The sequence below is a fragment of the Miniopterus schreibersii genome, assembly GCF_964146895.1.
Source record: "Miniopterus schreibersii genome assembly, chromosome: 4".
NCBI classification, from domain to species: Eukaryota; Metazoa; Chordata; class Mammalia; order Chiroptera; family Miniopteridae; genus Miniopterus; species Miniopterus schreibersii.
The window spans coordinates 24,770,374-24,780,741 of record NC_138105.1 but is presented as its reverse complement, the minus strand read 5'-3'; the positions used below and the strand labels follow the sequence as shown (position 1 = coordinate 24,780,741).

The 10,368-nt window shown below is 42.4% G+C and overlaps 1 protein-coding gene across 1 annotated transcript; it reads right to left on the bottom strand.

The window, feature by feature from the left end:
* Positions 1-6,398: 6,398 nt before the first annotated feature.
* IL5 (interleukin 5) lies at positions 6,399-9,310 on the bottom strand. The gene is made up of 4 exons (XM_081135668.1): positions 8,147-9,310; positions 7,923-7,955; positions 7,018-7,146; positions 6,399-6,910 (listed from the first exon to the last, which is right to left on the bottom strand). The coding sequence occupies exons 1-4, from the start codon at positions 8,438-8,440 to the stop codon at positions 6,812-6,814; spliced, it is 555 nt and encodes a 184-aa protein (XP_080991794.1). The 5' UTR covers positions 8,441-9,310; the 3' UTR covers positions 6,399-6,811.
* Between the last annotated feature and the right edge of the window lie 1,058 nt (positions 9,311-10,368).

Genomic DNA, 10,368 nt, shown 5'->3' with positions numbered 1-10,368 from the left:
TTGTCAAATAGTTCAAAAATCTGCTTGAAAGAACCAGAGAACTAACATGGCAATGAAGACTTAAGAGACTAAGTTCTTAGAAGGAAAGCATAGAAGTGAGCCTGACAGTAGGCATAGCTTTTTGCCTTGAGACATTTACAGATTGGGAAGCTGTGGTCCGGAGATTGAGAAGCTGAGCAACTGAGAAGCCGAGAGAAAAGCTGTGGTTGAGGGGCTGTGAATGAAGTGAGTTTGGGGCAGTCTCACAGGTACAGAGTAGAGGAACAAAAATTGGAACTCAGGATTCCCAACTAGGAGGGGTTTCTGTAAATACTTCTAGGCTTTCCGTTAGGACCCCTGAAGAGTTATACTCTAAGCTTAAGAACCAACTTAAAAGAGACCAGTTTTTTTTAAACCAAACCCAGCTTCCCATCAGCCATGTCTCAGACTAAATTAAGATGATCTTTTCTTACCCTAATTGCGTGCCAGAAGTAAAGTAAATAATTTCTGGAGGAAGATAACATCATCCTGTATAAACAGTAACTCTATAATTCCTTCTTGCATTCTTCCTGAGATGATTTTTCTCCTTCCAGGAGTACAATCTCTCAGAGTCCTTTCAGTGAGAGTTTATTGATAAACTCTTTTATAAAAGCTCTCTTTTATTCATTTTAAAATGTTTTTAGCGAATTGAACAAATGGGCAAAAAACATGAACAGACACCTCCCCAAAGAAGATATACAGATGGCAGATAAGCACATGAAAAACTGCTCCACATCATATGTCATTATAGAACTGCAAATTTAAAAATGAGATATCACCCCCTACACACCTATTAGCATGGCCAAAATCCAAAACACGGACAACGCCAATGCTGGCAAGGATGTAGAGCAACAGGAACTCTCACTTGTTGCTGGTGGGAATTCAAAGTGATACAGCCACTGTGGAAGACAGACAGTTTAGTTCATCAGTTTCTTAGAAAAAATAAACATACCCTTAACATATCCAACAATCATGCTTTTTGGTATTTATGCAAATAAGCTGATAACTTATATCCACACAAAAGCCTGCACATGGGTGTTTATGGCCCCTCTGTTTATAACTGCCAAAACACGATGTCCTTCAGCAGGTGAGGACAAATAGTTGTGATACATCCACAATGGAATATTATTCAGTGTTAGAAAGAAATGTGCTATCAAGCCATGAAAATGGAGGAATCTTAAATGCATATGACTAAGTGAAGAAGCCAAGCTGAAAAGCCCACATACTGCATAGTTCCAATGATGTGACATTTGGAAAAGGCAAAACTATGAAGACAGTACAAACATTAGTGGTTTCCAAGGGTTGAGGGGGATGAAAAGCTGGAGCACAGAGGGTTTTTAACACAGTGAAGCTATTCTGTGTGATACTATAATAGCAGATACACGGCATTATACATTTTCCAAAACCCATAGAATGTACACCACCAAGAGTGAACCCTAGTGTGAACTATGGGCCTTGGGTGACAGTGATGGGCCAGTGTAGGTTCGTGGATTGTAACACGCCCCACTCTGCTGCAGGGTGTTGTTAGTGGGGGGTATCTGGGAAATCTCTGTACTCCCTGCTCAGTTTTGCTGTGAGCCAAAAACTGCTCTAAAAAATACGTGTATTTTTTTAAAAATGTTTTTAATTCATCTTTATTTTTGAAAGCAATGTTCACTGTTCACAGAATGCTAGGTTAACCATTTTTTCCCTCAGCCTTTTGAAAATAACAATCTGCTGTCACCAGACTTCTGTGTGTTGCAGTTGAGACCTCAGCTCCCAATCTTGTTTATTTCCTTGGTAGGCAATCTATCTTTTTCTGGCTGCTCTTAAGATTATTTTCTGTGGTCCACAGAGGAGTGAAGCTGCTGCCTCTAGGGTTGGGCACTTCTCAGGGTGCCATGAGGTTCACCTGCCCTGCCTCAGAGGTCCTGGTAGAGGCTACTTTGAGCAAATGTCCGTGCTGCACTAGGTCAGAGAAACCCTGGCCTCCTGAGTTGGTTTTCCATACATGAGTCAGCACTTTGTTTTCAGATGTACAGCCTGCTGTTTCTAACCTCTGTGTGTTCCTAAAATAGAGAAGAAGGAGACGAGATCTGTCTGCTCCACATGGAGGTGGACCCCTGTATCACCCCAGGTGCCAGAGGAAAATATTTCCTTCTAGTGTATATTACGGATTGAATAGTATTCTCCCAAAATTCATATGTTGAAGCCCTAGCCCTCAGGACCTCAGAATGTTGGCTGTATTTGGAAATAGGACTTTTAAAGAGGTAAATGACAATGTGGTGTCTAAGGTGGGTCCTAATCCAATCTGACTAGTGTCCTTATCAGGGGAGATTCATCTATATAGAGAGATTCCTGGGATGTGCACATACCATGTGAGGACACAATGGGGAGGCAGACATCTGCAAGCCAAGGAGAGAACCAACCCTACAGAGAAAACCAACCCTGCCAGCACCTCAATCTTGGAATTTCAGCCTCCAGAACTGTGAGAAAATGAAGTTCTGTTGTTAAAGCCACCCAGTCTGTGGTATTTTCCCATGGCGGATTAGCAAGTGAATGCAGTGTGAACTGAATTCAACCCTTACATCACCCCACTAGTTTGTCAGCAAAGTGGGACTGGACTGGGCTGGGGAAAATTTGCTCTCTGAAGGCCTTGTGGAAAGTTTCGAGGTTAGACAACAGTGGTGAGGGATAGGGTCTTCCCGCGTGAAAGTGGCCAAGTCAGATGGCTCCATCTCAGTGTTTGTTCAGATTTCAGAGGCCATTTCCTCCTGGTGCTTGTGTGCCAGTTGCTGGGCTGATCTTGTTTAGGAGCAAGTCTTGCATTGTATGGAGAGGAAGGAAGGGAGTGGGGCCATTTCCAGGCTCTCAGCATTGGTTCCTCTGCTCAGAGGTAGCTAATCACATGGGATTGTTTGGCTTCTGTACTTGACTCTGGGAAGAATCGTTTGGAGGAAGATTGCTTCACAAGCACCTGCTCAGGTTGCCTGAGTACCTGTGGTGCATCACTTGATTGTTGGTTTAGTATGACGGAGATTTGGTCCAGTGACGTGAGAATGGCCCAATTTATTGGGAACCAGTTGTCAGCACGCAGTCCTGGCCACAGTCCTGAGCATTTCACGTTGAAGGTATTATTATATTGTCTCTCATTGGCTCGTTTCAGAAAGGTGCAGGGTCTGTTCTCATGGAAAGCAAGCTTTCTTGTTCCTGGTAACTGCTACCGCACTGGCTACAGAGCTAAGTAAAGTATGGGGGCAGTGACTAGGGGTGAATTGAAGGAGTTTCCTGTTTCTGCAAGTCATCTTGAGGACCTAGATTAGCCTCCTTTTTATTTTATTTTATTTATTTTTCAATTACAGTTGACATTCAATATTATATTAGTTTTAGGTGTTACCTCCTCTCCTTACTCACTGGGTCAGGTGGACAGTTTAGAAGAAAACAGATCTCATGACCTGGTGAACTGAGAGATGAGGTCAAGACCAAAGAAGCATGCTTGTGCCTCCTCCGACCCACAGTGGGATGCAAAAACAAGTGGCAAAGCTAGAATTCGATAAAGAAGTTCCTCTCTCTCCCTCTACCCTTGCTGTCCCTCCTTTGTTCCTCTTATAGACACTTAACAGGTGCCACTAACTGTGCTGAGGGCCCCACAAGGAGCCGGCTTGGATATGCTGATCAGCCATCTTATCTACTTCACTGATTTCTTTTTAAAGATTTTTTAAAAATATATATCTTTTATTGATTTCAGAGAGGAAGGGAAAGAGAGAGAGAAACATCAATGATGAGAGCGTCGTCATTGATCGGCTGCCTCCTGCACGCCCCCGACTGGGGATAGTGCCCGCAACCCGGGCATGTGCCCTGACCGGGAATCGAACCTCAGTATCCTGGATCCTAGGTCAATGCTCAACCGCTGAGCCACGCCCAGCTGGGCTACTTCACTGATTTCTTAAGGCCAAGAGAATAAGACTTCCTCAGAAATTACGGGAGGTTTGGAATGAGACATACCAGGGTTTGAATCCCTCTGTATTAACTGTGTGACCTTGGCCAATAATTTAAACTCTTTGAGCCTTTGATTCCATAGCATAAAAAAGGAATAATATTATCTCACATTGTGTTGTGATGAGAATTAATTGAGATACTGATGTACACTGTTTAGGAAAGTCCCAATCCAGAAAAGGTGGTAAGTGGTAGTTTGCTCCTCTTGCTCGGCAAAGCACTGAAACACTGAGAACATTTGTGGAAGGATTACTGTGTTAGATATTAGTGCTGCTCTTCAGTGTTTCTGATTGTCCTCTCCTTCTGGGCACAAGGGAGAATGATATTTCCCCTGCCCCTTGAAGTTATTCATGGCAGCGTGACTTGCTCTGTCTAATGTGATGTGAGTGGAAGTATTTAAGAATGGATGTGTGACTCTTGCTTTTCCAAGGAAATTGCAAAAGCAGCTGTGGATACAGAGGCACCATAAGGCGAAGCATCCTGGAATGCAGAGCCAGTACGTGGAGGACAGCTGCTCTGAAGGTTGCCCAAGACCACACCACAGTAGACTCTGTGTGACTAAGAAACAAACTTTTGTTGTTTCCCCCACCATTGGGATTCAGGGATGATCTGTTACTGCAGCATCCCCTGGACTATTCAGACTGACACATGTACAGGGATGTACAAGATGTATCTGGAAGCACTGCCATATAAAAACAAGAGCTCTGATAGAGAAATGTTCAAAGTAATGCAGGACCCTGAGAACGGAGCAACTAATACTGCTTGGCTAGGCAGGGAAGAAATCAAGGAGGAAGCATTTGAGCTGGACTGTGAGAGCCAAGGGAGAGGAATGAATGAAAACATCTAGGGGACAATTCCATGTTCCTTGTGTGGGGAAAAGCAGATGAGCTGAGTCAGTGTGGGCAAAGGCACACAGGTGTGAAAATTCTTGGGGTGTTCCGGGAAGAATAAGACCTAGCGCTCCCCATAGAACATCTCTCCAATGAACGTTTTCCGCATAGAACGTTTCTTCATGTAACATACGTGCCTTTCTATGCAATGCCTGTCTACCAGCATTTATGTGGGAAAATATTATATTTACGTCCCCCAAACTTGATGCATTTTTAACAAAGTGATAGGAGGGAGCTCAACAGAGAAAGTTTGTAGGTTCACTCCAGATATAATTGGTAGCATAGCAAAGTTCATAGAAGACCATTGGAAAGGCTGTGAAGGTCAGCTAAGGGGACATGTAGCATGTTACACAGACAGAGTAGCCATGTTAATGACTTGGTGATCAGAGAGTACTGCTTTAAATATTTTACACCCTTATTTTACCATAGTTCACTAAGTAAATAAATAAATACCAAAAAAATATTTCACGACCTAACATGTAAGCTTATTGCTTATATACAGGCATTTTACTATGTTTTATGTTTTGAGAAAGTGGCTAAGGACTTTCAATTTAAAATAATGGGAATGAGGCCAGCCGGCATAGCTCAGTGATTGAGCGTCGATCCTGAACCAGGAGATGGTGGTTCGATTCCTGGTCAGGGCACATGCCCGGGTTGCGGGCTCCATCCCCAGTAGGGGGCGTGCAGGAGGCAGCCGATCAATGACTCTCATCATTGATGTTTCTCTCTCTCTCCCTTTCTCTCTCTGAAATCAATAAAGATATATATACATATTTTTAAAATGTATCTATATATAATGTATTTTCTTGATCCTTGAGAAGTTTTCTCAGGGACCTCTAATTATGGTACTGATAGTCATAAACAAGCAGATAGAGTGTTATTCTGCCTGATTTCCCTCTTCCCCTGAGAATGCAAGATGGTAAGGACCTTTAGAACCCAGCCTTCTTGATATAACTGCCTACCAGCACTTCTCTGCCCCTTTTGTTATGCCACAATGTCAGGAGAGGTGAAGGAGAACTCCCCACTCCACCAGGCCACAAGACTCTGGGCTCCGCCGCAAAGAGGGTTTCTGGTTCCTTCCCTGAACCAGCAGTAGGATTGTTCTGCCAAATTCTTTCCATAGGCTGAGATGAGACCTAGTTACAGATTCATACACTGTCCTCCTCCCAAGAGAAACCTTGAAACACATTTTAATTCTATGGCCAGTCCTGGAAGGCCCATTCATTCATTCATTCATTCATTCAATCACCTACCATTGAACCTGCATCATCCTAGGTTCTGGGTATACCGTGGAGAAGAAACCAGGCTCAGCCCCTGCCCTGTCCCTGCTGCCCACATCCTCCCTAAGTCCTGCTGCATCACTTTCACTCCCCGTACGCCTAGCAGCTCTGTGACTTCTGCCAGCAGGGCGACGGAGTGCTCGGCTGGCACACACACAGCCCCCCCGCCCCCCTCAGCCTGTTTGCACACAGGCTGCGCTCACTTCAAGAGTAAGACAAAGACCAGCAACAAGTTGAATCAGAGTTGTCTATTTTTGTTTTATTGGAACACAGACTGACATGAAATAAATATTAATTTTCCAAGTTCTTAACCATTTCATAAATAACATTAAGTTAACAGACATTTTACAGAATGTTGCATTAAATAAGATCAAAGTATACTTCTACTTTGCCTAGAGCTAACTAGAGGAAAGTTAGGATATAGAATCCATGATTCCTATATCTGGAATATATCTAGAATATTTTGTTTTTATGCTTTCTGCCTATGTGAGGTAGTGAAGCAGCAGTATGCCCAAAAAGACTGTTACTTTGCCTCGGAAGTTTAATTACACTGAAGATGAAGGCCCTACCCTTGGCTGGCCCTCATTCTCACGGTAATAAAACAGCCTTCTTCTCCAGAGTCCTTCGCTACAATAAGCCAGTTCAGTCTCAGCTTTCCGTTGTCCACTCAGTGTTTATCACACCAAGAAACACTTGCAGGTAGTCTAGGAATTTTTTTGCTTTCAATCGTTCCCCTTCACATTTTTTCTGTGAAAAAGAACAGACAAGAGGCATTGTAAGAATCTGTCAATTCCTGTAAAAATAGGCGCAGCCAGACAAATCTATTTAAGTTTCCACTGAATTTTTTCACTTACTTTTTCGTTATCTATGTATTCTTTTATTGAAGACAAGTTTTGGAAGAGCTTCTCCACGGCATCCCCTTGTGCAGTTTGATTCCTCAATATGTCTATCCCCTGAAAGACTTCTTTAATGCACAGTTGGTGCTAAATGAGGAAGATTTGAAAAATATAAGTAATCAAATCAAGGAATAAAAAATAGGTCCAAAAAGCTAGACTTTGTTTTGGGGTGTTTACATGAGTTCTCTTCTCCGAAGAGTTTTTTACCTGTTCCTTTTCTAGGTGGCAACCAACTCATATTGAATATAATTTCTAAAAGTAGATGAGGTTTATATAATTCCCGAGGAATTTTACAACTGATATCAATTAAGTACTCTACCAAAAATACAATGTTTTGGAAGAAAAATGCAACTACCTTACTGATTGACCTCACATCAGAGTTTCCTTTCATAGTTCTAGCTGGTGATTTTATTCTATTTAGATTAATGAAATCATATATTTTACATTTTAGAATGACCATGACATACTCCAAATGTATACAATTCCACTATATGTCAGGATCACTTTAAAATGTGGAAATGACTGTTAATAAAAAGCATTCACTGCATATTTTAATGTGTATTGACCATGATTCTAAAAATATTACCCTAAGTTGCTAATACTTTCAAAAAGACATTAAAGCGAGGAAAGCCGTAGATAGTCAGAGTTGAATGGAGGTGAAGAGGCACCTCTCACCTGACAACATCCCCAAAGGATCTGGTTTAATGGATTCTACTTGTTGTAAAGTCATTCCTAATAAGCACACACATCCACATCACACACATAAGAACAAAATATAGAACATAAATAGTCCCAATGATAACTATTGCTCTATAGCCTAAAATATGCAATTTATCTATTCATGCAATCATAGTTTAACTTACATTTTTATGTTCAGGAGTAGGAATCATCAGGTTCTGAGAAGAAAAAGAAATACATTCATTTTTAAAACACTCTAGCATTCATAACTTAATAAAATGATTGTGAAATGGTTATCAATTATCTATTGCTAACACTCATAACTTCATTATTAATAACAGATCTTTAAAAATTAACCACCTGAATGATTACCAATGCCTTTTAAAGACTATAGAACTCAGAAAGTTACCCCATCGCCTGTCAGCAGAGTCCGGTGAGTAGAGAGCAGGGTCAAGGTCTCTGCCACCAGTCTTTTCAAGGGACTTTCTAAGGCAATGGCACAAATGTTGGCAGCTCCAAGCGCAAGGAAAGTCAGAAGCAGAAGCATTCTCATGGCTCTGAAATGTTCAGCGATTGTCTTGGGCAAAGAAAGTGCATTGTACAAGATTATATACCCAACCAATTTATTGTCTCTCTTTGAGGAAATGAATAATTTCCAACAATCAGATAAAGGGTGTCTATTAATGGCGTTTTGTGAAACCATGTGTTTCCAATGCCTTGTATCTTAAAAAAAATAATTTTACCTTTATCTTTTAATAGTAAAATCCCTGTTTTTCCCCCCTTCAAAAACACTTTCTAGTCAAAAAGAAAGTCTTTGGGCTGATACAGCATTTTCCCACATTTGCATTTTTTAAACTCTGAAGATTAATTTCCTCTTAAAAGATATACATAAAAAGGAAGTATGACACAAACCACTAAGTAAAATTTTAGGCTAAAATACACAAATATTGGGAATTTTTTTTCAGGTCTACTAAATTCTATCACGGTTGTTACTAGGTCAATTTGCCTTAGAAGGAATTGAAAATACTGGTGGGATGGGAAGATGGTGATTAGAGCAGAGACCATCAAAACTGAAGGGGGTCAAATTGTGTTCACTGGGGTCTTGATTAGGATCCTTTGTGTTGTCAGTGACCCAAACTGGTTGAAGCTAAACAGGGAATTTATTAGCTCATATAACCAGACAGTCCAGTGCAGAGACACCTTTATATTTTGTTTGCCTTGGTGACTCTTCTTAACTCCTTTCTCAGGCAGCTCTCCAACTGTGGTCCCAAGATGATGTCAAAACTCCTGGATCTGTATGTATCCTGTGCTTGAGCAGCGGGAGAAGGCAAATTGTGCTTTTCTAATGGCTCAATCCAAAGTCCTAGAATTCAGCCTCCTTGTGACAAGGGATCGCATGTTCACCCTTGAACGGTGGCCAGGGGTATGGGACATGCTGATTGACTCTCCCTGGAGCTGGAGGTGGGCTTCATCCCACCCAAATGGCATACTTAAGAAATATGAGGTCCTAGATAGTAGTAAGAGGGATATGGATGCTGGAAAGGTGACCAGTAAATATCCATCACAACCACATAACATACGGGCATGGCCTCTCTTTCATGTCCAACAAGGGTGGGGGTGTCCTTTCACACCCTGGGTGGGCCAGGTATGATCAGAGGACTCAGCCTTTGTGTTTCTTAGGCTCAGACCTGTAATCCCAGAAGGGAGCAAATGAGGCCCCTTCTAAAACACACACTTCCTTCCTCCCTGGCCTGAGCACACATAATGGAGCCGTAAGCCATCTGCTTTCAATGGAGGATTTCAGTGGGTATCCCAAAGTGGGTCTGTGTTGGGGCCTGGAAGCCTGACTTTAGGACTGTCTTGAACATCTAGGGCAGATGGTACCAAACACAAATGGCTGTGCAGAACCCTTTTCCAAAGCCTGAGAAAGAGGCACCTGGGAGGTAGACATGCCTTTTACATGCATGTAATGAGAGCTCTGCACAGGTAGGATAAAAGTAGCGTAGGACTTTGGTGGCAGCCTTCCTGTACCGTGTCTGGTTTTGTTTGTGCTGAAGTTTGGGACTCTTGGTTAGACACGTCTGATTTGAACACTTGAAAGGCCTTTTCCTTGAGACTGCAGGAGAGGTACTGGCTCACTTCAGAAGTCAGGTAGGAATCACAGACTTGGATCCAGGGTTGTTGTTTTTTTGAAATATGTCTTTATTGATTTCAGAGAGAGGAAGGAAGAGGGAGAGACAGAAACATCAATGATGAGTCATTGATCGGCTGCCTCCTGCATGCCCCCCACTGGGGATCAAATCCAAAATCTGGGCATGTGCCCTGACCAGGGATTCGAACCATGATCTCCTGCATCATAGGTCAGTGCTCAGCCGCTGAGCCACGCCAGGCAAGGTATTCTTAAAATACACGATCAGAACCGAAGCTGAGTTCTGGCAGGAGCCTTCTCTCCCCAGCGGCTTTCCTGTGAGAGCGTTCCTTCTGGTTCTCCTTGGACTCCTTTGGGCTACACTGAGGAAGTGCGGCCTTACATCAAGGTTTCAGAGGCATCACCAAGTGAGTTATTATTTTAATACCTTGAATACGCCAAGTTCTGAGTATCTAACTTCTTTACAGGGCTGCATGGGCAAT

What these genes read in the sequence shown, in the direction of transcription:
- IL5 (XM_081135668.1), bottom strand. Translation starts at nt 8,440, where the DNA reads ATGGTTTCACAAAACGCCATTAATAGACACCCTTTATCTGATTGTTGG. An exon ending in CTACTCCTGAACATAAAAAT is followed by an intron (nt 7,147 to 7,922) that starts GTAAGTTAAACT and finishes TTCCTCATTTAG; the next exon opens with CACCAACTGTGCATTAAAGA. An exon ending in AATACATAGATAACGAAAAA is followed by an intron (nt 6,911 to 7,017) that starts GTAAGTGAAAAA and finishes TCTTTTTCACAG; the next exon opens with AAAAAATGTGAAGGGGAACG.